General features: G+C 48.3%; 2 protein-coding genes across 14 annotated transcripts in view; one reads left to right on the plus strand and one right to left on the minus strand.

The window, feature by feature from the left end:
* The window catches only part of RHBDD1 (rhomboid domain containing 1), a 133,042-nt gene extending 127,506 nt beyond the window's left edge, over window positions 1-5,536 (plus strand). For both annotated transcript variants that reach the window (XM_053215874.1, XM_053215875.1), the window contains one exon: window positions 5,177-5,536. In XM_053215874.1, the coding sequence (XP_053071849.1) occupies window positions 5,177-5,271 (95 nt within the window). In that variant the 3' untranslated portion in view covers window positions 5,272-5,536. The remainder of the gene's footprint in view (window positions 1-5,176) is intronic.
* Window positions 5,537-13,406: 7,870 nt separating this feature from the next.
* The window catches only part of COL4A4 (collagen type IV alpha 4 chain), a 130,148-nt gene continuing 116,353 nt past the window's right edge, over window positions 13,407-27,201 (minus strand). For 8 of the 12 annotated variants that reach the window (XM_027048808.2, XM_027048814.2, XM_053215885.1 and 5 more), the window contains 4 exons: window positions 22,048-22,164; window positions 20,335-20,523; window positions 18,282-18,568; window positions 13,407-17,853 (listed from right to left, as the gene is read on the minus strand). In XM_027048808.2, the coding sequence (XP_026904609.2) occupies window positions 17,590-17,853; window positions 18,282-18,568; window positions 20,335-20,523; window positions 22,048-22,164 (857 nt within the window). In that variant the 3' untranslated portion in view covers window positions 13,407-17,589. Of the gene's footprint in view, window positions 17,854-18,281; window positions 18,569-20,334; window positions 20,524-22,047; window positions 22,165-27,201 lie in introns of those variants that run through there. The other 4 variants (XM_027048834.2, XM_053215887.1, XM_053215886.1 and 1 more) reach the window with 3 other exon arrangements.

A 27,201-nucleotide genomic window follows, 5' to 3' on the forward strand; every position in this document is an offset into this window, starting at 1 on the left:
TATTATAATTAGTGACTCAAAAAGTAAAGTGGTCTTATGTCCTTAAGTATCTCCCCTTTTCAGAGAATGTCTTGCCAAATTGTTAGGATTTCTTCCAGCCTTGTTGGTCGTTGTCAGTAAATGACTTAGCAACCATCCTTTCAGAAGGCATTTTGGAAGCTTTGTAATTCATGGAATTCTAATAAAGTAACCTTAAAAGAGCGAATGTGGATCCCATGCTGCTGCCCTCATTTGACAATAGAAATCCCTGAGAACACTGGTGATTTATTTAGAGGTTTCCTGGTTGTTGTTGGGTTTTTTGTTTTTTTTTTTTTTAAAGTGATTGCCTCTTTGGCTCCCTACTGTAAGGGAAAGATAACGCCATCCTGTGACTCACATCAGTCTAATTTCACTGAATCGTACAGTGTGCTCATCAGATCATGGGCAGGATCTGTGAATACCAGCAAATTAAACATCTCTATTTACAGGGATGGCGCACGGGAGGGAAAATGGCCATCAACTCATGGTGCTCTTTTTAGCAATTCTTATCTGGATGTAATTGCAGAAGTTACTGCATTATACATAAGGGTAGAGAACTGAAAATTTTTCCATCAAGAACCATGAATCAATAAATCTTATGATCTCACTACTGGTGCTATAATTGAGCTAAATCATCTTAAACTGGGCACTGTTCCTGAGGTTCTTTGAAGCATGCTCGCTGTTTCTCTGAGTAACATTGAGGGCTGACCTCCATTTACAAGGACATGGAGGCAGGGCTCATAAATACTAATACTCTGTACCAAGTTCACCAGAGCAAGGCTGTCTCACCCAGGCCTGTAAATGTTCAGTGCGTGATTTAACTCGGCAGAAAAAAGGAGGTCTTGGCTGGGCCCGCCAGCTTTCCCAGGGACTGAAAAGTCTCCTCTGTTGTTACAAAAGATGCTGTTAACTGGAGGTTGTTAATTACCTTTTTTCCTTTTTGTATCTGTTTCTTAGAAGGCAAATATTTAGTAAGCAGCAACTCCACATTTTATACAAAATGCTGCCAAACGGGCCTCCAATAGAATTGGGCACTGTCTCTTAAGAAGTCATTTTATTTTGTGTCTTCCACCAAGTTACTTAACGATACTAACAGGTAGACATGTGACACGTGACTCATGATGGTGGTAGAGATGAAAAATTATAACAACCAGCACTCATCAGGCACTGCCTGCGTGCCTGGGGCTCAGCTAAGCATTTTATTTGTAGCATTTCTTTTCTTGCCTCTCAACAGCCCAGCAAAGGAATCCCTCTTTATTCCTGTTTTATGGATAGGGGAGCTAAGGCCTAGTGAAGATAACCAGCTTGCTCAGGGATGTGTAGCTATGAGTGGAGGAGTCGGGATTTCGTCCCTGGTGGTCAGACCTCACAGTCTTGGAAGGGACCCAGCCATCACCTGTTTGAGCAGCCTCCCCTCACAAAGGAGCCTACTAGAACCTGCAAAATGGAGACTGGCCTGGGGTGTCCCCTCCGGTTCCAGGGAGGGCTGGAAGCATCTGATGACATCCTACGAACACCTTTCCCATCACGTCCCCGGGGATGGGGGCTGTACCTTCTCCCACCACCCAGCTGAGGCCCGTCCACACCTTTGCCAAGCGCTTAACAAATGTTACAGGGGCACCTGGCTGGCTCAGTTGGTTGCGCATCTGACTCTTGGTTTCAGCTCAGGTCGTGATCTCGCAGTTTGTGGGTTCGAGCCCTGCATCAGTGCAGAGCCTGCTTGGGATTCTCTCTCTCTTTCTCTCTCCCTCTCTCTCTCTCTTTATCCCTCTCTCTCTGCCCCTTCCTCTCCCTCTGTCTCTCTCAAAATAAATACACACTTAAAAAATGTAAGTACATATTGTAAACATTTCTAAGACCCTTTGAGAAATGCCTTGTAGAGCCCCGTGGAGGCTGTGGAGAGAAGTAAAAGACCATATGACATAAGTGGAAACTCTAGAAACACAGAAACAGTTTTAAGAGTACATGAAAAGCAGGGGGTGGAAGACGGAGCTTAGCTGAGACTTGAATGGATAGCAGAGGCCTTGCTGGCCCAAAGCACAGGCTTTAAATACCCATAAAATCGGGCCTGATTACAAACCGGGTTTTACTGTTACAGTCCGGGCCCTCTGGTGGTCCTGTAAAGTTAGGAATTCCAGGGGCCCCTGTGGGAGCCTTGTAGTCATATCTGTGGCGACAGCAGAGTCGTGTGGAGTTGAGGGCTCAAGGCTGGACCTTCCTCTTCTATTTCCAAATGGGAGGAGCTCCCACGTCCGCGTGGGTTTGGGCAGGAGCTCACCGGGATGGCGTCAGAGGTGACAGCCGGTGTAGGGGTAGTGGGAAAGTGGGTAGACGTGACCTCGTGTGTGTCCCCAACACTCTGTGAGCCAGTTTCCTCATCTGTAAACTTGGGGTCCTGAAACTGGGAGTGAAAGCTGACTGAAATAGGGCACCTTAGAAAAGCTCTAGGAGCAGAAGAGTGATCCTGGTTCCCCTGATGGGAGTTCTCTGCTTGCTTAGCGGCACTTCCGTTGGCTCGGCCCCGCCCTCCGCGACTGCCCCTCCAGCACGTCCCAGGAGCACGTGTGCGAGCTGCTCGTTTTGCGAGCTCGGGCCCCAGGAGCCCCACGGCCTACAGCTCTGAGCCCCTCCCTGCGTCTCCCTCCATGGAAGCCTCAGCGCTCCACCTTTCTGCTGTGGACACCATGATCCCCTTGGGAGGCCAAGCACCCCTGCCGCTTCCACGGGCTCATGGCCGGTGGCCCAGGCTCCACCTGCCGCCTCGAACTTGCCCCTGACCCCGCCCACAGCTCTGCCGCTGCCTCCCTGCCGCGCTGGTAGGGGTGTCACTACCGGCCTTCACTCCCAAGTGCCTTATTGTTGCAAACAGCTATTGAAGAGAAAGCAGGATTTGGATCTCCTCTCATGAAACCGTTTCAGACGATAAACTAGTGGTAATTGGATTCATGAGTTTCTCTGTAATGTCAGGCATTTGCCACTTGGAAACAAAGACAAAATTCCTTTTCAAATACATATATAGCAAAAATCGTATCCAGTTAAACTTGTCATCTTTTTTGTTTAAATAACTTTTTAAATGTTTGCTTATTTTTGAGAGAGAGAGAGAGAGAGAGAGAGAGCGAGCATGAGTGGGGGAGGGGCAGAGAGAGAAGGAGACACAGAATCCGAAGCAGGCTCCAGACTCTGAACGGTCAGCACAGAGCCCGATGCGGGGCTGGAACCCATGAACCACGAGATTATGACCCAAGTCACAGATGCTTAACCAACTGAGCCACCCAGGCTCCCTTGGACTTCATGAACTCTTTATGGTGGAAGTGTTATGAGCCTGTACTGTGTTTGAATGCCATCCCTTAATGAAGGTTGATAAATTGGCATATATTGCTCTGAACCAAAAGGCCCTCGAGTAGAGCTTGGCCAGCAGGAGTGAGTATGAAGCTAGGCCTGCCCAGTTGACGTTTAGGTTTTCTAGTCAGGAATGGCCACAGGGTGTCCAGGAGGGGTAATTCTCCCATGGTCTCAAAAGGAAAGCCTAAGTGTTAGGGAAGCAACAAAATGAAAAAAAAAAAGTTACCTTTTGACTGCCGTTTCAAAATTTCTCATCATCTGACAGCTGAAATTCCTGTTGTGGAGTGAGGAGACTGACTTTTTTTTGAGATATTATTGATGTACAGCATTGTGTAAATTTAAGGTGTGCAGGGGCACCTGGGTGACTCAGTCCGTTGAGCGTCCAACTTCGGCTCAGGTCATGATCTCACGGTTCGTGAGTTTGAGCCCCACGTCGGGCTGTGTGCTGACAGCTCAGAGCCTGGAGCCTGCGTGGGATTCTGTGTCTCCCTCTCTCTCTGCCCCCTCCCCTGCTCGCACTCTCTCTCCCTCAAAGATAAATAAACATTAAAAAATATTTTTAAAAAACTTAAGGTGTAAAACATGTCGATTTAATACACTTATATATTGCAATATGATTACAACAGTAGCATCAGCCAACATTTTTATCGTGTCAATATTTACCAGTTCTTCTTTGTGTTGAGAACAGTTGATGTAGCCTCTTAGCAACTTGGAAGTTTCCAATACAGTGATATTGACTGCAGGCACAGTGCTGTACATGAGATCTCCAGGATTTATTTACTCACTACAAGTTTATACCCTCACTTCCTCCACCCCCAGCCCTTGGTAACCGCCATTTACTCTCTGGTTAGGAGTTTAGTTTTTCAGATTCCACGTGTAAGTGACATCATACAGTATTTGTCTTTGCGAACAGGTTAATTTCTCACTGCTTTCTCCAACTCTTTTTCATCTTGGGCTCCACAATGGTCACATCAATGTATATTACCTGGAAACACCTTGGAAAAGGTGCCAGTCTTAGAGAATGAGCAGAAAGCCTTTTGCAGTGATGACTTCCATGGTCTTCCATTTGATTTTCAGATGTTAAGCCTGCATTTTTGTCTGCTCTCCCAGATAATTGGTCAGCATGGTAATCGGGCTCTTGCTGTGTGGCCTTGGATGCTCAGTGGTGTTTGTGTGTTTCACGCAGACTTGATTCTCACTGGCTGGGGTGCAGGTGGCAAGGTGCTGCAGGAGGCAGCCGGGCAGAGGCAGGGAGAGGGGGGTACCCAAAGGTTGCTGAAGAGAAACTAATCAGCATACTTGGTGGGGAAGTTAGACACAGTGACAAATTACCTCTGGACATAAAAAATGAAATGAAATGAAATGAAATGAAATGAAATGAAATGAAATGAAAAGAAAATGAAATGAAATGAAATGAAATGAAATGAAAAGAAATGAAATGAAATAAAATAAAATAAAATAAAATAAAATAAAATAAAATATAAAGCCCTTGAGACATTGTAGAAGCTAGATGATGCAAATTATGAAGCGTGATGGAAGAAAAAATAAAAATGGGGAGATTTGTCAAGAATCTTCAAAAGGACTGGATTACACTCCTAGACTGGACCGCACTAAAAAGATTTACTTGATGCTGACACTTAGTATTGACAGCTGAAGTTGAAATATGTTTGTTACATTTCTGCTTCGTGCTGAAACAAAGGTGACACCCCAGCCATCTGTCTTCTCTCCCCCTTGAAAGCCTAGGAAGCAATACCCTGTAAATGTCAGAACAATGGATGGGCAGTGTTTGAGTCTCCCTTGTGTTTTCTCACTACAGGAAACAGCCCCCCGGGTCCCCTGCCCTACGGGTTCCGTCTCTCACCAGAGGAAGAAATGAGGAGGAAGCGGCTTCACAGATTTGACAGCCACTGAGGGGGCAGGGCATCCTGGGCAAAAGTGGTCCAGTCGTGTGATCATTGCCCATGTGGCTCATCATTTCCCAAGCCCCTACTTGAACCAAAAGCACAGTACAGCCTTATCTCACATCTGCCTCGGCTCGTCACCCCGTGGCCCCTGTGGGTCTCCATCCACCAGCAGATTGACTTGTCTTGAAACCAGACTTCTGGAAGCAGCCCACGGCTCTCTGGGCCCTTCTCCCGGCCTCCTCCTGTGTCACAGGCGGAAGGTCCGTTCCTCCAGGCCGGGACCGCTTTCCACACTCCCTCCTGGTGCGGTCAGCCCGGCGGTGCCTCTGCCTCGTTCTGGTTTTGAAGACTGTGACTTTCACCAGCCTGGAAGGTCAGGCCCCCCCTTCTGTCCAGCGTGCCCAGTGCAGGGCTTGGCGAGAAGAGAGAAGCCGTGCCTCGGCCTCCTGACACGTGGCTGCGATGACTTTCCGGGAAACACGACGTGGCTGCCGTAAGAGCGTGTTGTCCACTCGCCCTTGCCCGAGCACCTCGGCCTCTTGGGCGCCCACGTGCGGGTGGCGTTGACAGCATATTTGACTTGTTCTTCCATTGCTCTGTCTTTAGAGAACGTCGGGCTGAAAAGGCCTGGGTCAGACCTCGGGGACGCCGCCTACACACTCCGTTAGACATCAGGTGGCACTGACGTTGGGGGCGCACAGCGGCCTCTCCAGCGAGAGGACAGGTTCCCAGAGATGTCACTTGGGTTAGTTAACCAGCCAGCCAAGCAGCAGGAGGTGCTACCAGCAGAGTAAAGCAGTCATTTGGTGGGCTGGTCGCTGAGAAAGCCCTTTTGAGGAAGTATTTTTTTTTCCCCCATGAAAGTGCCTTTTAAATGGCCACTGTAACAGCCACTTGTCCTGCCCAGGTGCCCAGGACCCACCTAGAAGCCCTCAGTGTTAGAGCCCACGGGCCATCCATGTCACTTAAGACTGTTTCCTGGTGCCTGTGTTTCATGAATAAAAAGACAAAGTCAGATATCACTGATGTCTTATTGTCACTGAGGTTTTTATCTTTAAAGAGAGTTGAAGCAGAAAAGGATCTTCCTATTTTCATTGATATTTCTAGCATTTATATATAGTTTTATGATCATGAGAGTAATATATGTGCCTTATATATGCATAAAGCAAACATCTGAATATACCCATATGTTAACAGAGGTTATCTCTGGGGGCAGAGCACGTAGAATTTTTGCTTTCTGGTTTTTTACAATTTTATATCGCAGTGTTTAAAGAATGTGTGTATTTGGGGCGTCTGGGTGGCTCAGTCGGTTAAGTGTCTGACTCTTGATTTCGGCTCAGGTCCTGATCTCATAGTTATGAGATCACATCCCACATCAGGCTCTGTGCTGAGCACAGAGCCTGCTTGGGATTCTCTACCCCCCCCCCCCACCCGCTCTCTCTCTCTCTCTCTAATAAAAAAAAGTGTGTATTTGTATGTATGTATATTACTTTTGCAATCAATAAAACTGATTTATATAATAAAACCAGAAATATATAATCAGGAAAATAGATTTAATAAGGACTATGTCTCCATTGAGAAAATTCACAACAGAAGCAAATATAAATACATGTACAATTTTAAAATTTATTATATTTTCACTACTTCTAGGTACACAAAGTTAACATTTTGGGGATATTACTTTCTCAATTTTTCTTTGTACACGTTTGACAAACTTGGAGCATGCCAGCTATGCAATCTTGTATCCAGTTTCCAATCTGAATTGATCTGTGAGAGGCACCAACCTCGCATACAAATGAGCTAAGAAACCCCTTGAGTCTTGGGAGCACTTTGACCTGCACGATGATACCTGGGCTCCACAGGTTAACTTACAATCAACATGCAGCTACATACAGCTTGTTTACTATATGAATTGTATCCGTGAGTCTGATAGCCGTAAACATGTCCAATGTTCAAATGTCATTTCCCTTGCTCCCAAACTCTACGGATTTCACGCCCGCTCTCCTTATTAGAAATAACCTCATTCTTACAGACTGTCTTCTCACAGCACATTGTAAAGGCAATTCTGTGATAGCACTGATGTCTTGCCCTGTTATTATTTGTGCACAACTACGCAAAAACATGCCTTCTACGCAGGGAGCGTGGATTGTGAAGGGCTCTGGGACTGGGTGTGCACTGCCCTTCTTGCCCCTGCCACCACCCAGAGGCGGGTCCTGGCTCCTGGGAGGCACTCATGAAATGTTTTCCCACCAAAGTGTTCTTTCTATTACATTGAAAGTCCAGCCACTGTATATAGAAGTGTTTTTCTTAGTTGCTGTTGAGTCCGGTATAGTGGCTCCTTGTTCTATTTGTATACAAATAGATACAAAGACACCGGAATTGGATTTTGTATGGTGGAAGTAACAGAACATGCACACCTTCTTTATTTGTGGAGTGGAACAGCATTCAACTCTAGAGATGTGGGACAGACCATTTTAGTTATAAACAACGAAGATGTTCTGGCAATTAGGATAATTACTTTGTTGTTAACAGACTGGCCTGGGACCAGTGCTTATTATTTTCAGGGTCCATCTTGGGTTTATTTTCCTGCAATAAGGAACCCCCAGAATGATGTCAACACACTGGAATTAGGTTGAGAAGGATAAACAAGAGCAACTGTATGAGACAAATTCTCTCCCATAGAGGCTAAGCATTTAGGGCTGTTTTTCCATTTTGGTTTGTAGGTTAGCCCATCGTGATTTCCTGATTGTCTAGTAAGCATCCGGCTGCCATACTCTGGGTGTGGTCAGTCAACCTAGGAGACCTCTCAATTCAGAATCTCTCTGTGCTTCCGAAGATGAGGGAACGGCTAGAGTTGCTTCCTTGTTATGACCCTGAGCGCAGTCATTGCCCGTGATCTCAAAGTCGTACGTGCTGGGTGTAGCTTCCTCCATCCTGTGAGGCTGTCTGTTGCCGCGGCACAGGTCAGCGGTGAATGGCGAGGCTCGGTAGGACCAGGGTCAGTCTCTCTATCCGACACTTGTTCGGCCACGGGGGAGTGGATGAGACCCGCCACCCAAATGGACCGTAAGCCAGGGTGTGGCAGTGCTGGCCTCCTTGTTCCCAGTCTTCCGTTTCTCTTGAGAGGTTCAGTATTCAATAGAGTTGTGTTCAATTCGTCATTTTTATAAATCCTTATGTATACAGCTCTTCCTTTCCCTTCCCATGGGGTATCGCAATCATTTCCTGATTTTTTTTTTTTTTTGCTCCCAGTCTTGCATTTTAGAATCACAGACTCTGCTTAGAGGACCTTAAAATCTCTCAATTCATTGCTCTTCTCGAGACTTTAAATCCCTCTTCACTCAGCTCTATGTGGCTCTGCCAGTTAATCTTCCAAAACGGACTCTTGTGACGGCCAGTCAGCATCTCAGTACCCTTTATTGTCTCTCTGTTGCCAGAGCATGAAGGTCAGACTCCTCAGCCTCGACCGTGGGGCTCCAGCCAGCCTTTCGACCTCACCCCCAGTTATCCATAACAGAGACTGCAGGTCCACTCACGGGTCTCCCTGTCTGAGGCGTGAGCTTGCCCTGTGACTTCACTGTGATGTGCTTTTACGTGGAACAGTCTTTTCCTCTCTCTCAGCCCATCCAGACCCTCCCTGTCCGGCCCCCAGATACCATAGCCCAGAATGATCTGCTCTTGTTTGGCCGTTGTTCACAGTCCTCTTGGAATTTCAAGGTATCCTGCAGTGAAAGAATGTCTTTGCTCTTCGGGTGCCTGGGTGGCTCAGTCGGTTGAGCGGTCCGACTTTGGCTCAGGTCATGATCTCACAGTTTGTGAGTTCGAGCCCCACGTCAGGCTCTGTGCTGACAGCCCGGAGTCCAGAGCCTGCTTCGCATTCTGTGTCTCCCTCTCTCTCTGCCCCTCCCCTGCTCACATGCTGTCTCTCTCTCCAAAATAAATAAAGATTAAAAAAAAAAGAATTAAAAAAAAAAAGAAGGTCTCTTCTCTTCTAGATTGTAAGCTTCATGAGGCAGGGACCATGACTGTTTCTGTGTATCTCCTCACAGTACCTCCGACAACGTCTGCAGCATCCGAACCAATAAATGCCTGTGTTTTGAAACTCATTTATACTGTCACCGGCAGCACATAAAAAAAGATGGGGGTGTTGCTAACTGATATTGTTGTGGTTTCTTGAATCACATCAAGGGAGGAATAACGCGAAGGAAAGGATTTGCCCATGGGAAGAATTTCAGACCTTTCCCAAGCTTCAAAAGATAGCATGCTTACTGATCAGAAGTGGGGAGGGATCGCCACCCCCGTGCATCAGTCTGAAGACACACACTTTGTCACTGCACAAAATTCAAGATCCCAGTATGTCCAAAAGATATCACTGAGGGCTGCCCGTGTAGACCACCAGATCTGGCTGTTGTACTCTTGAAGGAATGCTTTTGATGTGTCTGTGCGAACCTTTTCTCCCCCCTTCTGGGGCAGGGGAGAGTCATCTTGGCGTCTTGTTCAGACGACAGAAACGAGCTGGCAGATTTGAACATAGGATTTACGTTTTATCAAGGGAAACTGGAACAATGCTAGTAGAAGTCATTGAATTTGGTGGCGATACATGTTGATGCTTGGGAAGAGAATGAGGTGATAAAATTAATGGTATCGTGTGGCTTAAAGAGACTCTTGGAATCTGGGGCCCACACGAGCAAAACCTGAGAAGCAGCACTCTGCCACGTGGCTCTCTGTAAACAGAAGCCGATGCGGGTCCCTTTTCTAAGCATTGACACCAGCTGCTCACCCACCAGCCAGGCTTCCTGCCAGGAAGTTGTATCTCTCACTTTATTTCCTTTTAAATACCGTGCGTAGTGTCTGGAGGGAAGTGTTAAAAACAAGAACAAGTCAAAGAAAAGCATGTGACTTTGTAGATTCTGGGCTTTTGTTTGAGGTCCTCAAAAGTTAACTCATTTTAGCCTTGTGATATTGTCTCTTTATAAGGTCCCTCCACCAACAGTTGAAAATACCCTGCACATCCTTAGCAGCAGATAAGCATGAAAACCATTGAACAGGGTCTTCAGGATCTCATGAAAGGACAGCAGCCAGGGCCAACTTTCCTGCTACTCAAAGAGTGTGGGCCCTGGGCCAGCAGGGCCAGCAGCAGCCAGGAGTTGCTAGAAATTCTGACTCCTGCCCCCAGACAAAATGAATCATAATCTGCATTGTAACAGGTCCCGAGTGTGCACGAATGGACAAATAAGATGGGACATATATACATATATACAATGAGATACTATTCAGCCACGAGGGAGGAGGAAATCTTGCCATTTGTGACCGCGTGGGTGGACCTTGAAGACATTCTGCTAAATGGAATAAGGACAAATACCGTAAGGTCTCATTTCCGTGTGGAGTCCTAAAAATAACAATAACAATACTAATAATCCAACACAGACACAGTAGAACGGTGGTTACCAGGGGGTGGGGAGGATGGGGAGATGTTGGCCAAAGGGTACTCTGGGCACCTAACATAGCTCACGGCGACTCGAGTTAATAACACTGTGTTGTCTACTGAAATTTGCTAAGACACTGGATCTTAATGGCTCCCGCCACTAGGGAAACATAAAGAAGAATATGGAGGTGGAAGAGGGAAAAAAATAAAACTGGCCTCAAGTAGTTTATAGGCGCTGGAATCCTGCTCAGACTCCAGTGGGCACAAATGCATTTAAGATGATCATCGGGGGGTGCCTGGGTGGCGCAGTCGGTTAAGCGTCCGACTTTAGCCAGGTCACCATCTCACGGTCCGGGAGTTCGAGCCCCGCGTCAGGCTCTGGGCTGATGGCTCGGAGCCTGGAGCCTGTTTCCGATTCTGTGTCTCCCTCTCCCTCTGCCCTCCCCCGTTCATGCTCTGTCTCTCTCTGTCCCAAAAATAAATAAACGTTAAAAAAAAAAATTAAAAAAAAAAAAAAAAGATGATCATCGGTTATCCGCGGGGATTCTGACAACCGTCCTGCCAGGGAACCAGGCCCCCCGTTTTCAGTATGGGTCCTGAGGCTCAGAGCGGTGAAGCGAGGGACACGGGGATCAGCAAGCCAGCGCCCGACAGCGCCGGCCGCCCCGTGACTGTCTCTTGCGGAGCAGGAAAGAGAGGGGCTGACCTCGGCAGAAAGAAGTTTGAGGAAAAGAACTCACCTGCGGCCACGGCCGCGCACCGCTTCCCTCCCGCGAACAAGGTGCCCGTCCCGAGTGCTTGTGAGCGGCAGCTGGGGGGGGGGGGGGGGGCAGAGAAGGACCGGCCCCCGATCGCAGATTGTGGAAGGCGTCAGTTACCCTCCGTTTGTCACGAGAGCAGAAGGATGGGCAGATCCGCCCCGCGCACGCCGTCATGGCTGGTCATCCCCGTTTCTTGTGCGTCTTGTAAGCAGACTGCTTCGCGACCAGAAGCACCTTTCACTCCTCGTTTTAAAATGTTCTTTTTTCCAAATAGATGGAAATGGTTACCGGTTGAGAATGTCGTATAAAATTGTACGTTTATACAATGATAAGCACTAGGTATTTTACCATTGGAGATGCGGCCGCTCGCCACATTGACGCGTGACAGGAAGTGCCTTTGCTGGCAAAGGGGACAATAACAACAGCGAGGTTGGCCAGTGCCTCGGTGACCGAGCCTCCGGGTAAGGGCGTCCTGATACTTCCTTGTCCGACTCAGAGGCTTCTCCTGAATGGCTGACCTTGAGCCGACATCAAGGCGCTCCAGAGACCTAGCTGATCTTCAGTTGACCCTGAGATGTTTGCTGTCTGGGCTCCCCACCCCCCCCCCCCCCACTCTGTCCTCATGGGTTCCTGCCTTCATCTCTCCTGTTCAGTTTAAGACAGTCTCCAAATCGAGCTGGGCGGGCTGTCTGAGGACGCGTGGCCTGTGGCTTTGCAGTGATAGCAGTTCTGGGCCTCAGGGTGACATCTATATGGGACCCTCTGTTATCTAGCCAACCCACAAATGGGGATGATGGTGTAACAGGTAAGAGCACAATCTTTAGTGACAGACCAGGGTCCAAGTTCCACTGGGTGCTGACCAGGACACTGAGCAAGTTACTCTCCCCAAACTTCAGTCTCATCTGTAAAATAGGATAGTTCAAAGGCTGAGCGGGAACGCATCTAACAGGGTGAATACAGTTCCTGTCACTTAGTAGGTGCTCCAGAAATGCTAAATATTGTTATTTCTCTATCGGGTGAGAGGTTGGGCCAAATACTCCTACTGGAAAGGAGGAACCCCACGGAAAGTTATTGACTATCGATGCCTAACCCCTAACTTCCAGTTACTATGGTTTATCAGTAACAGTACCATTTTTTTTTTTTTTAACCTCTTGGTAGTTGCATCTCTAATTTTTAAGCCTCAGGACAACACCGTGAAGCAGGCGGTCTCACTCTCCTTCAACTAATAGGACAACCGAGGCCCGACGGGTCTGAGCCCCATGCCTACTGCCCCCGCAACTCCTGGCCCGGCTCCATCCAACTCCATCACCTACCCCATCACCGGATGCAGGCAGTGCTTCCCCAAGCCTCAGAATCCCACCCTTTCCCTCAAAGGGGGCACCTTCCACACTCTGCCCATGTTCTTCCCACCTACAGTCCGCGCCTCGACCATGCAACCCGTTCTCCCCACTAAGCTAGCTCCAGAGCGGGTCACAGTAGCAGCGAGGTGCATCAAAAAAAAAACAAAACAAAACAAAACAAAAAACCCAACTTACTTTGACTTGAAAGAGAATAAATTCACCCGGATAAGACACAGCTGTGTTTGGAGGTCATCACAGAATTTTATATATAATGCACAATATTATGACTGGTAATACAACAAAGATTCAGGAGTCAGTAGCAGACCAGGCACCTTGCAAATGTTCCGTGTTGCAAGTCTTTAACTTTACAACCGTAGGTTAGAGAAAGGGATGCAATTTATTGGACACATCTCACATTTTGTCCTATGAATCATTAAATATTTAAGCACCATAAAATTCAAGCATTTCACGTGGATGTGGCAGCCAGCCTTCGTGGTTTAAAACGCATTATGCAGAGTCTTTGGCAGATAATAACAGTGACAATTGCAGAGTACTGATTTTTAATGTCAATTGTTTTGTTCCCTGCAGAACTTCCTGATAATGTCCCTGTAGGAAATTGTGGTTTTGAGTGTGTCTGTGTGGGGTGGGGGTGGGGGGACAGTAACTTTGAGAACTGAAATAACATTCCCAAAGACACAAAGAATTGGTCAGATACAAGTAATTCTAATCAGTAATTAATGTACCCTGTAAAAATCATAATATAATTCTATGGAAAAAAAACCCAAAAAATGTTGTGGTTTTTTTGTATTAAATTGTGTTAAGTAGATGTGACCAGAATAAATGCACAATGATTGCTATGCACTAGACATATACTCGAACTTCATTTCCAATGCAAGAATAGGCGTTATGTCCCATTTTATAAATGAGGAAAATGGGGCACAGAGAGTAGGTGTAACTCGCCCAGGGTGACACAGTGGGAAAGTGACAGAGTCAGATTCAAACCAACTCCCAAGTCCACATTTTCCCCCTATTCTTGCAGCCAGCCCAAATAAAAGTAAAAATTATCAGAGTCATTCGGTGAGCTGACAGAAACACAAATCTAATGTAATTTCCTGGAACACACAGAATGGTTTGCTCTATTACAATCCATAAGAGGCTCAAAATAAAATCTGATAAAATCCAGTTTTAGTGGACCACTCCATTGACTATTTTCCTAAGCACCAAAAACATGTACCCAAACTTCACAGATGTGATCTTGTACTAGGAAGGTCTTGTATGATGAGGGAATACAGTTTACAGCACGAGTTAAGTCTTGTCGCATTTCAATGAAGAGCCTTCTCTCGGCCGAATCCCACGAATCTTGCCATTCCTGCCATTTCAGTTTGGAAACGTGAGCTGTATTTCAGGAGGGGATAGTGGTCAAAGGTTATCAGTTGGCTTTTCTGTCACTAACTGTGAAGAGGAGATTGTGGGTGTGCAGATATGCTGCCAAATTCAAATTTTCTGAAATAAGACATGGCTTATGCTTGTCACCATTTTGTCCAGGAGAAGTCTATGCGCGTGGATCTAACACCAAATGATACTGAACTGTCGCTGAAAACAGAATGATCAGTAGCGTACCCTGCTGTGTATAGGCACCGGGCAAAGTTGAGGAAAGCATGGTCCTGCCCTCGAGGGGCTTGCACTTTAGCAAGAGCATGGAGGAAGAGTGAGGAGACCTTACGGGAGCGAGGAGGGAACATGAGAGTGGCCAGGCCCATTCGTTGTACCGGGAGCAGCGGAAGGGAGCCCAAGTCTCCCTGGGGAAATGCACACACGCCCCTCCCCTCCAGCTAATTCAGTCTTTAAGGAAGCAGTTGTGTGCCAGGTAAACTCACCTGCGTGGGGATGCCACTGGGAGAAAGAGCAGGAGCAAGGTTACAGAGCTAGGCACACGCCTCTGTGATTAGGGTCCAGGTGAGCCGCGGGCAGCTCCTGAGGCCTTTCACCCCATCGGAAGGCATTTGAATTTCAGAGGCACGGGAGTCATTGAATGAGTTTTGAGCCAAAGAACAACAAAATCAAGTCTGCATCTCGAGAAAGGACTGGAATTTGACAGCAGTGGCATCAGTTGCGACACGTTTACCATCAAAAGCAGGGGTGGAGGACAATGGCTGTGTTAAGGCACCCTGAGGCTGGAGGGGAAGGTAGCGATCCACACAGGAAGTAGTGACCGAGTTTAGGTCTGGGCAATATGGGTGGAGAAGGGATGAGCCACCGCTCAATGGCATGGAGGCCTGGGTCCCTGGACACCCGCGTGGATGGGGCTCCATTCACTGAGAATAAGAACCCAGAAGGAAACATCCCGTCCTCCTCTGCGTGACCCAGAGCCATTCCCATTGGACCATCTAGATGCATGCCAACCCAGGTGGGGGGAGGGAGGCTCCTGGGAAGGAAATGTTGATAAGGATAATCACCAGTCATGGATTAGGACCACCATAAAGCTTTGTTCATCCTTCACAGAGAAAGGATATTTCAAAGTACACTGATATATAACCAGGTGAAAAAAGCACAGTCTTCTAATCCAAGGAGTTATTTTTTCCATCGTTTTGCCCTTCAGACCAGTTAAAATAACTTTTCAAAATTGGAAGGCAGAAATGGGATGCATTTAGAAAGGGGCCCTTGCAATATCGGTATTGTGAATAAGTCTCAAACACAATCCCAGGCTCACAGTGCAAGTAAATTGCCCACTGAATTCAGCCTGTTTTTTAAAGATTTACTTGGCCAGCTTATTAAGATAATATCCTAACATGTTTAAAATACTTCAGCAAGCAAGGTACGTTTCTTACATTCTTATACCCTTATCTGTTCCCAGAAAATGTTTTCAGACCAAATGCATGAAGTAGAAGATGAAATTTTAGAAGCCCTGATGTTTGGGGACATATAATAAAACTTTGGAAACGGGAAAGGGTAATTATCAATGAGGTTGAAAAGGTTGAAATTGCCTTACATTTCAGATGCTCAAAAAATATTGAACACGCCGTAGCATGATTAAAAACAATCAATAAATGGGACAAAACTTTTTTTTTTCCTTTCTACCGGAAACTATTAAAATAAATCGCCATCCTGGGAGTAGCCCGTGGCAAGACTCATTTGAAATATGTTCTACATATACGAGCTCATTGCTAATCAATGTTTGGCAAGGAAAACATCTCTTCTAAACAAAATCTTAATTGAGTTTTTCTTCTCTCAATTATTTTAAGTGCGTTGAAACTAAGCACGAAAATGAGCATCCCTTTCTCATGAGAAATTTCTTCAGTTTCTTTTCTCACATGACATGTTTTTAAATGAGGAAGGCAGATTTCCTATCATTTATTTCCCACAAGCTTTTTGATTTTTCGGATTGGACCACTGAATCCCTACAGAATAGGAAATGTATCCCTTGCTATTCAGAAAACTACTCGTTAAAAACGGACATATCTGCTAAACTTTTACAGAAAGCATTAATGTCAAATGTCAAACTGCTGCGTTGGTATATAATACTGACATAAGATAGAAGAATGTTTTCAAAACTGGAAAAACAGGGTGCTTCTGCAAACACCAACAACGGGAACGTGAAACGCCAATTGTAGGTTGCTTTTCGTTTCTTTCCATGTCTTCCTGGCGGGGCGACCTGTGACTTCAATGAATCTTCTCACCTAAGTTTAATTAACCCGGCCCTTCATTTTCTCCCAAGTGCATAATGGGGGCTCTGTCACTTCCCCGTGTGAAATGCCATTATGTTTGGGAGGAAAAGCGTCCATCGCGGGCTCCGCAGGTGCTCCTGGGGAGAGAGCAGGATGCTTTGTGTGAGCTGCGTGTGCCTGAGTGAGCCCCATGTGGCTTCGGTCCCATTAGTGCGCACACGCCAAAGACAAGCCGGACCCCGACTGGGGAAAATGCCCTCTGTTGGAAGTTCACGGCAATGGGGAGTCCATTTTTGTGAATCACTGCCTTAATATTCATTAATAGCTTTTAGGCTCCTCGTCCCTTATTGAATATATCTTTTTCCCATAAATGCTACTTTTCAAAAGGGCTGCCGAAGTAGGCATTTCCATTCTCCGAAAAATGCAGAGGAGAACATGTTTTATGTTCCTCTGTGATGTGTTTATGCTAATGTAGCATCTCCGGAATACAGCAACTGTGGTCCTTCCTGGCGTAATGATTCATTCTGCTTTGAAACGAACTGTTAACGCTGGCTGTGTGGATTTTTTTTTTTTTTAAACATCTCCTTGGGTCACGGTTTTACAATTATTTAAAGCACATGGGAAAACAGATTACAGAGGAAATCATTTTGAAATGTTGGAAATCTCTGCTTTTTAGTCTCATTTGTTGGCCTATTTATTTTTTTCCTACAAAATCCATCCCGAAGCCCACTGTATTATAGAGTAATTGACTTCAATTGTTGGAGGTGCTATTAACCAGTGAATGAAGTTTTCAGTAATGTCATTTGTAATCTGGTTTTTATCATCTCTTTGCCTTCCTGTGAATTAGCATAATTTTAAACAAAGCCAGCTCTTCCGTCATCCGCAAACACACAAGAATATCCGGGTGTCATCTAGATTGGTAGGTCCGAACAAGTCCGTAGGGGTAGCGTTTGCTTAATCTGTCCCGAACAGAGGAGAGAATGACAGGACGGTGGGAATAACCACATCGAAACAGAAGGAACAGCTGAAGCTGGAGTCTGAAATGAGCACCATTCATCTCTTAGCACAGCCTGGGCCCCCCCCCGGCCCACGAGGAAGTTTCTCTTGGCGACACGGCGGCGAGTTACGGGTTCTCTAGCTGTATTTCATGCAGACCTGGCATCTGCTGATTCTCTGCCGCTGGGCCTGGCTTTCTTTGAAGGTGTCTGGTGATGGCACCGAGGAAAATTGCAGGTCAGGCCTCACTGTTGTCAGCCAGAAGCTATACTCGTTTGCAAAAAAGTGGCAAGTTCCCTGGCGGCCTTGGCACTCGAGGAACGGCGCTGCTCGAAAATCTTCCAGGCAGCTGCCCGGGGACATGAGGGCCTGCCCTCCTCCTTGGTCCCCAGCCCCTGTGTGCTACCAGGACAACAAAGACAGAGTTAGGGCTCGGACGCGTGCAGACCACCCCAGACCCGGCCGGCCACACACGGAGGCCTGTACCTAACTTTACATTCTTCCCGAAATTGTCCCAAGAAGAGCACACTAAGATCTACTGGGGAAAGGAGAAGTAGAGGACGCGTTGACGTGCACACAAAATGAATCCACCCTCCTCGGAGGGCTGAAGCCAATCCAACTACCGAACCCTAGCAAAATCATAAAACACTTGGCGATAAGAAATGAAGAATGACTTCGCATCTCCACCGGCTGTGGTTTGCGGCGGGCGTCGTGACCACAAGTGCTGTTGCTGTCTGTCTGCCCGACAGAGTCCAGGGAACCACTGCCCGGTCCAGATGGAAGGGGCCGGCAAGGGGTGCCGCAAGGTGGCGGGCGTGCGAGAGACTCACCATCAGGAACGAGTACCCGATCCAGAGGCTCCTCCAGGTCCGTGGACACGGGGGGATGGACTGGTCCTGGCTGTGCAGAGCCACCACCTGAGCCGGGGCCTCGCACACGGCACAGCGGCTGATGTACGGGCGGATCTCTTCTTCCGAGAGCGGCATCATGGGCAGGGGCGCGGCGCTGGCCAGCCAGTACGATCGGTCGTTTCTCCGGGCGTAGTGGCAGACTTGGTGGATGTTACAGTAGGCAAAGGGCAGTGTGCTAAACATGGGAAGGCAAGACCCCGGCAGACCTTGGGAAGGAGGACAAGGCAATGTGGTGTGTGAGCAGCCGGGCCCGGTGTGCCCGTGACCTCTCCCACGTGTGCCATTTGCTGATGCGTGTTCTATTACACGGATGTGGTGGGTTTCTGGCACCTCCCTGGTCCTGGGGCCAGCCCTCACTCCCTCATTCACTCCTCAGTCACTCACGAGCCAAGCAATGGGCCAGCTGCTGGAGGGGTGCGGTCCCCACATCTCTGTCCCCACAAAGATGCCCCGGCTGGGCTGATGGCTGAGCAGCTGGGCAAGGAAGATAGAGCATGGCCAGCACTACGAGTGAGAAGCACAGAGTGCAGGGACTTGTGGCGAGGATAACTGGAAGAATGCCTTTCTGCTAGGACCCGAAGTATGAAAAGGACTTGGCCAGGTCTGAAGATGGTGAGTATTCAAAGGAGAAGATACAGCAGTGGACAGGGCCGGGGGTGAGGAAGCGTGGAGCCCAAAGAACTGAAAGGAATTCCGTTGGTGAGGGGGGAAGAGGACGTCTGGGTGTCTGTCTGTCTCCGGGTGTCCAGAGAGAAGCCAGACCAGAGGCTGTGGGCTTTGTCTATCTTGTAGGGAGCTTAGATTTTATCCCAGGGCTTTGAAGAGCTTTGTGAGTAGACTCTGGCTAGACCAGGGTCGGGGGGGAAGCTGGTGGAACAGAAAACAGGCAGGAAGAAGGCTGATGGCCGAAGGGCAAGCGGGAGAGAAGTAAACAGGCCGAGATATTACCCATTACTTCTTTCTCCCCCTCCCCGACCAGGCCCTCTAATGGGAATGGCCATGGCTAAGCCATGGCCATTGGAGAATGATCTGGAAGTAGCTGCCATTGCTAAGCCTGCTCTCCTTGCCTGCCCTTGCTGACAGCAGGGGTCATAGCCCGGGGGGGCAGTGACAGGGCTCCCCTCTCCAGCAGCTGTCCCTGTTGTTATATCATTCCTGCACCCATCACTCAACCAGCATGATCTGGGAAGGTACTTAAACTCCTTGCTTGAAAGCAGTTCCTGTAGCTTACAGATCTACTATTGGAAATGGGCAGGGGCACCCGGGTAAGCGTCCGACTTCTCAGGTCATGATCTCATGGTTTGTGGGTTCGAGCCCCGCGTCAGGCTCTGTGCTGACAGCTCAGCGCCTGGAACCTGTTTCGGATTCTGTGTCTCCCTCGCTCTCTGCCCCTCCCCCACTCGCACTCAGTGTCTCTCTCTCAAAAATACATAAACATTTAAAAAAGAAAAAAAGAAAAAAAGAAAATGGACAAGTAGCACCAAGCGATGACTCCCCAAATAAAGTTCTATCACTTAAAAACCAACTTGAGGCGGGTGGGGGACTGGTAGCGGCTGATGCCACATCATATAAGCACCCAGCTGCTGTCAATGCACCATCTCACAGGTAAACACAGCAACTGACCGCGTCCTGATTAAATAACTTACCTTTGGAAATAAAAACCACATTTTACATATGAGTCAAGTTGAACTTACTCTTACACTAAAATATTCTTAGGAATAATTATTTTTAAAAAAATGAGTTAAGTAGCCAGATGATAAGCTCTCACCGGAGAGAGCTTCTTCCCCCCCCCCCCCCCCTTAGGACTCACACACGTTTAATAAAATCCGCTGAGAATTAGCATGGTAGTTTAAAAAGAAAAAAATCCCACGGGAGATGAGCCGTCACTTAGGATGTTGATGAATCTGTAAAATTGCCCCAAATGTTGTCCCCCTAAGCGATGGACGTGGGTGACCGTGTGCTACACACATACCCAAGTCTTGGTTGTGAGCCTTCTCCTGTCCTTCCAGGTACAACAGACTGTAGCCCGTCCACAGCCTGGGCATGCCCGCTGGGCAGGTGGGTTCTCCATCTGTCTGACTGTGGAGAACCAGGAGGAAGCCACTGAGGTATCCAGGCCCAAACCCTTTGGGCCCGGGATCCCCAATGGGCCCAGGAGGGCCTGGAGGAATAAAGAGAAAATGAAGGCAGTTTAGGGGAGAAGCCCGCCGTGGCCCATGCCCAGGAAGGTGCCCGACACAACCCCAATATATACAAAACGACCCAGTCAGCAAGTATTTATCCCAAGCATCTTCCAGGTGGTCGGACCAAGTTAGCAGAAAAACAGCAAGCAGACAAAAATCCCTGCCCTCCCAGAGCTTACATTCTACTTGAACAAGAGAAATGACAAACAGTGAAAGGTGAAATGCTGAGAAGACAAAGATGGGGTGGCGTCTCCCCCCGTGTGACCTCCCAGACTGAACTAGGAGCCTAGAACTAGATACGTGTGACCTTCTCAGACTGAATTAGGAACCTGCTCATCGGAAAAGGTAATTCTCAAAGCTGGCCTTCCTTACACCTCCCGGACCCTCTCATGGCTCTGGCATATGGAGGAAAGGCAAGGGGTTGGAACCCACATGCACAACCTGGACCTTCTTTTATGAGGGAGGGAGGAGGAAGGCAGGCCTGGTGGTGGCATTCTTGCTGGCAGACGGGAAGCAGGGTCTGTCTCCTTTGGCATCTCTAAGGGGCCGACCCACTGAAGGAGGCCAATGGCTACTTCTAATTGCCAAGAGCAAAGGTGAAATTAAACGTTGTTTATTTTTTTAAAAACTCTTTCTGGAAGACTGGCGGGCTCTCCTCATTCATCCTGGAAACCAGAGGACTTGTGGACCGAATTAGGCCTGCCCACGTGTTGCGTTTGACCTGTCAAGACTGTCCGGATGGGGACCTTGGACTTGGAGAGCACAGCGTGGGCACCACTGAGCCCTCTCCCCCACCTGCAGCAATTGGCTGAAGCTGACTGCAGGCTCCATTTCGTTACAGACTTCACTGGCCCCCTTCACCCCTTCTCATTACCGACCTGGTAGGTCCCCTCGAAGATGAGACTTACTGGGAGTCTTTGGGTCCCCAGTGCCCAACCTATCGCCTGGCGCGTTATATTTCAAATGGCTATTCTGTAATGTCTTCTCTCTCCCCTCACTCAACGCCTACTCCCCAATTTTTTGTCTTAAGAGCCTCTTAGTCTATATAAACGTTTCGACACTTGTACAGTAAGAGGAAGTGAACTCAGAAAACAGAGGCCAAGTGATCCAGCCAGTTGTGGAGGGTGAGAACACCCCCATCTGCAGCACGGCCTCTCAGTGGTGTTGACATGCAATGCCAGGCTTGCCTTGGCAAAGCAACCAGCTAGAAGAGCTGAGTATTATTTTATGATCATGTACAGCGGTTCGGGAAGATGCCAAACGGGGGATAGCGCCTTGCCTCATCTTTATGATGGCTGAGGATCAGTTAGACCCTCAGTGGGGGATACATCCTTGTTCTGCTCTTGCTGCTTCTGCCTCGCCCAATACCTGGTGAGTCCACATCTAAGGCAAATGCTTTTAATAAGAGCAGTTTGGAAAGCCGCATGAGAAGCCATGGATCTTGTGCCAAGAGTCCTCAGGTCTAGGGGTCAAAGGAAAGAAGAGAAGCTGAAAATGTTTACCTGGTGCTCCAGGACAGCCCGCTTCTCCCGTGTCCCCTTTGCTTCCAGGAGGCCCAGGAGACCCTGGGAGGCCATCCTCGCCCCTCCTGCCATCCGGCCCCGACTCTCCTTTGCACCCTGCGCAAGAGTTCACGATGGCCGTGGTGAAAACAGTGTGACGCCTGGTGGCCAGGTGCTGGCCCCGGGCTCCCCATTTGGACGGTTCTGCATTAGCTCATTCTGTCTTCTCAGATACATGAAGGTGGGAAGTGTTACCTCCACTTGGCAGCGGGGTAAATGAGGCTCTCAAAGGTCAAGCAACTTACATAATAAGCCAGTAGAGCTGGGATTGGAACCCAGACCAGAGATGTTGAGAGAGAGGTCTTCATGTGTCTTCATATTCTTGTATATTTGACTTTTTTTTTTACACTGAACATATATGACTTTCATAATTAAATATCATCCTTAATAATGATTTTTTTAAGAAAGCTGAGAGGAAATACTGAGAACTGAGGGTTGATGGGAGGGTGGGGGAGAGGGGAAAGTGGGTGAAGGGCACTGAGGAGGGCACCTGTTGGGATGAGCACTGGGTATGGTATGGAAACCAATTGGACAATAATTTATATTTAATATAAAAAAGGAATAAATAAAATTTAATAGGATTCAACTGAGAGCCAAGTTAAATTTGGAGCAAGATAAAAGCAGCAGTTATTTAAAATAATAATTGAGGGTTTACAAGGTGCAGGATACCACCCTTGACGTGGGTTAACCAATTCGCTCTTCTCACCAGCCATAGGACCAGGTGAGATCTCATATACCAGCCTCCCAGTGGGGAGGCTGAGGCTCAGGAAGGTGACACAGCTGATCATATGGGGTGGGGAACCTCACTCAGACAGGCAGGCTGAGTGAGGGCCAAGGCACAGCCGTCAGCGCCCCCCCCCCCCGCCCCCCACGACCAGCTGTGGGGCTCAGCTGCGCCCCCTGGAGGACGTGGCTGCATTTACACTGATACTTGAGGCGTTCTTTTAAGCCATTACTTTTGGCCAAGGCATCAATTCATGAGCCACAATCTCCTTTCGTGGGTAGCAAATATGGTCCTTGCCTGTGGAGGAGTTTATTGCCATTATCCTGAATTCCCTGAATCACCAGCCCTCCGAAGGGTTCTGGTCTCTACCTATACTTTTCTCTCCCTCTCTCCCTTTCTCACTCTCTCTGCCACACATTAGCCTAAAACCAACCATTAAGTCAGAGAGAGCTCACTTAAGCAGCTTTCGCTCTTTTTTCACTCTAGGACTTGTTCTTCAAGGGAGTGGGGAAGCCACCTGAGGGTTGAGAGCAGGGGACTGCCATACTGGGGTGAACAGGGGGACGTCCCACTCAATTTCCTGTCTCACACAGGCCCCCCTCTTAGCACTGAGACGCATACCCTTCCAGACCTCACTGCCTTTGAAATTCTGTTCTGACCTTGCCTGCCTCAGAGTGTCCCGTACAAACGTCCTCCTCCTGTCCCTGCAGCCAGCCAGCCCCTCCCCCACACTCCATGGTGGCAGAGCTCCTATGGGTACCCCGCCCCCCGGCATTCCTGGCCTCCGGGGTACTAGCATTTCACTTTCTGCTTCCTCGGGTATTAAACAAATTCTCCTGGCTGGTCACACGGTTCCTGGACTGCGTGCGGTACGTGGTCGTCTTTCCATAAGCGAAAAAGGAAGCCCCTCCCTCTCCCTCTCGCCATCTGGGTGAGAGATGCCCTCTCCTTTCCAGTAATGGGGCAGAAACCTCTCTATGCCTGGGGCTGCTGCATGCTGGCTGGCACATCCCTTTCCACCCGCTTCAAAGAGAACATCAGCTACTTTGGAAGGAACACAGGGCCCTGATGGTGAGCTCAGAGCTTTCCTTCATCTTTCCCACCCGAGGAGAGGATCGCAACGTGTGGCCACTGCGCTGTATGCTGGAAAGGGCTGCCCAGGTGCTGACAAGCCAGCAAACGGGCTGATCACTGAAAAGGCAGCAGGTGTCTTCCCGAAATAGGGACATGCGGCGAGATCACTGTCGATTTGGGGACAGGAGTCCCCCCCACCAGATGTTATGATATAGGCTCTTTGCTCCCTTTGGAGAAATCATCAGGCAATTTTCCAGAGATGGGGAGGAAAGCTTGTGTTAACCCGAGCTGAGTGCCCAGAGCTTTCACCGTGTGGACTTGTTCTCTACCTGGAACTTGTTTTAAGAACAAGAGGTACATCTAAAAGCTCTCCAGTATTTGATGGATTACCTCCTCTGAGCACATCACATGTTGACTTGAAGATTAAACACACTCTAACAGGATGTGGGGATGTGTCCATTAGGCAGTAAGAGTTCAAACCGATCTGGAAACCACCTCTGTGTTCATCCCAGGAAGCTCCAGCCTTTGAGCCTCTCCCCATCCCCCCTCCACCGGGAAGGAAAGGTTGTAGATCAAAGAGACATGTGAGCAGAAAAACATTAGGCCTTCCATGGTGGAGGACTCTTAGCAGACATTAATTATATTTAGTGTGGCTGTTACCTACTCATACTGGGCAGGAAAGAGCCAGAACTTTGTTTGCTTCTGTATAGATCTTGGCTGTGGCACCTGGTTACAGAACCAGCTCGGCAATGAAGAGGTTTGGAAGGAAAAACAAGAGGAAACCAACGATGCCATTTTAAGTGGACATGGTGCTTCCTGGTCTCAGCTGAGCCTTCACAACAAACCCTGGGGGTGGCGTAGACAGCCCCCAACACTGTGCTAAAAGAAATGCCTTCAGAAAGTAGAGAGGTGGCGGTGTAGACAGCCCCCAACACCGTGCTGAAAGAAATGCCTTCAGAAAATAGACAGGCGATGATCAACATGTCCTGCACATGACCCAAGTCAGACAGGGTTAGGGTGCTTTAGACCCTCAGAAGAGACTAGTCACGTTTTAGTAATGGGACAGTGTAGCCATGTATCCAGGTGGCCAGCAGGGAGAGCTAGGGGGCAAAGACTATACGGTAGGCAAAGAGGGGTCCTTTATAACAGGATCTGGAGGCCCATGTCAGAGAAGAGGGACCCAGAAGGGGACACTGGCTTGAGAGTGGGGACACAGTAGGGTAGAAAGGAGCTCAGGGAAGCTGAGCCATGGAGCAGCACAGCCCTGCTCTGAAACCATGGAGAATGGGAAGTGCTTTGGGGGAAGGGCTGGGCATTTTTTTTTTTTAACATAACAGTCACATTTTGTGATACAACGGTGGCCTCAGGTGTCCCCACTGCCAGCGAGCAGGGTCAGTGACATCAATAAGGAGAAGGCACAGAAAGCCAGAGTAGACCCTTCTGAGGCCACCTGCAACCCGATGAGCCCATCTGACCCCAAGTCAGCCAGAACAAGAGATGACAGGTGATCACACCTGGGCCCATGTAGACTGTCGGCCTTCTTTCAGAAGCTCACAGTCTATGGAGAGAGAATCTTGTATGTGCCCAAGATTACTATTTGCCCATTTGATTTTTTTCTTCTCAATAACTTTCTTCGGTTCTTTGCCCAAGCTACCACAATGGGTGAGCCCAGCCACCCAACCTGTCTCCACTGGTGTTGGGGTAAGGCACTGGGTCTCAACCCTGGCTGTCCACTAGAGTCATCGTGGGAGCTTTTTCCAAACACTGGTACTTGGGCCCTGCCTCCCTCTGCATTCCCTTGGTCTTGGGAGGGGGCCCAGGCCTCACGGTTGTTTCCTGCCCCTCCAGATGACTTTGATCTACAGCTAGGATTGAGTCACTAGGGATTGTGTGACTCTTAGCTGACTCTTTTAAGGACAGCACTCATCTAACATGGTTAGGGTTGCTCAAACTTGAAGGGATCCACAGATATTCTGGGGATCTTGTTAACATGCAGATTCTAACTTGGTAGGTCTGTGGCCTGAGTGGCTACTGGTCCTCGGACCACACTTAAAGCAGCAAGGATGTGGCTGACTTAGTCATCAGGCTCTCAAGGTAAACCAACCCCTGCTGTGCCCCTGTCATCTCCCTGCTGGACAATTCTGGTTCCTCAAAGCCCAATCTTTCCGTAAAGGCTCCGCTCACAGGCTAGCCCTTGCCTGAGTCTCAGAAGCCCTGCAGGCTTCCACGATAAAGTTCACCTCTCCCTGTCCCATTGTCTTCACGCCTTTGCCAGAATCTCCTTCAAAGCACAAATGATCGTCTCCCATTATTTAAGAGTTACTCCTGTTCTGCCAACTATTCCTACCTTGAGATTGTGAGGCACTGGTGGGAGAAAAACGCATCATACCTACATCCGTACTGCCCACGATACCCAGGACCACACTTTCTAAACAGTGTGGGGGATCTGGAAGTGTTTCCTGAAATATATTTGCAGAACTCCATTACCGGCCATATATTCTACTGGAGAGTTGATTTTTTTTACAGAGGTGTGTGTGTGGTGGGCAGGGGGAGAAGTATCCCAGCCATCAATATTGCACAACAACATATACAACAAGGCGGTTGGTTTTAAAAGTAGGTTGACTGATGAGTTGTTCTGACTGACTGCAAGATCTACCCATGTAGTGAGTGCCTAAGGACTACGCTCACTTCCTAGTGCTCGTGCGCTGTTAACGGAAGTTGCTCCAATGGACGCGCAATTAACACGCAATTGCATAGATGCAATGCAGCAAATACAAACATGAAAACCCCCATACTAACATGAGGGAGGCTCCAGGGCTGTTCCGGACACTACCCAAGAACTATTCAGACTCCAGCCCTTAGCTGTTTGGCTTTGGGGACACACACACACACACACACACACACACACACCAGGGGGTGCAAAATTCAAGTTCTACTTCCAATTCGTTTGGACCTGAACCCAAGAGAGCCAAAGCCACACCTGGGAGAACAGGTGGGAAAACAGAAAAGAAAATGGCCTCATGTCTCCTAGGGTAATTTGCACACAGGCGGTCTAGAATCATGGGCACTGCCGATTGGTCTGAAGAGATCGGTGACCACTAGAGGACCATCCCGGACTCCCTAATCTCTTTATAAATTACCAGTGTGGTAGGGATCTGGGAAGAGAAAGTAACGCATTTGGAGGATACTTTTTGAAGGGATGGTTTTTAAAGGTCCTTACATAAGGATCCTACTACCCTGAGAATGACTGAGCGATGGTCACGTTAAAATTAAATGAACACTCCAGTCATGGCCAT

The sequence above is a fragment of the Acinonyx jubatus genome, chromosome C1 (assembly GCF_027475565.1).
Source record: "Acinonyx jubatus isolate Ajub_Pintada_27869175 chromosome C1, VMU_Ajub_asm_v1.0, whole genome shotgun sequence".
Lineage (NCBI taxonomy): Eukaryota > Metazoa > Chordata > Mammalia > Carnivora > Felidae > Acinonyx > Acinonyx jubatus.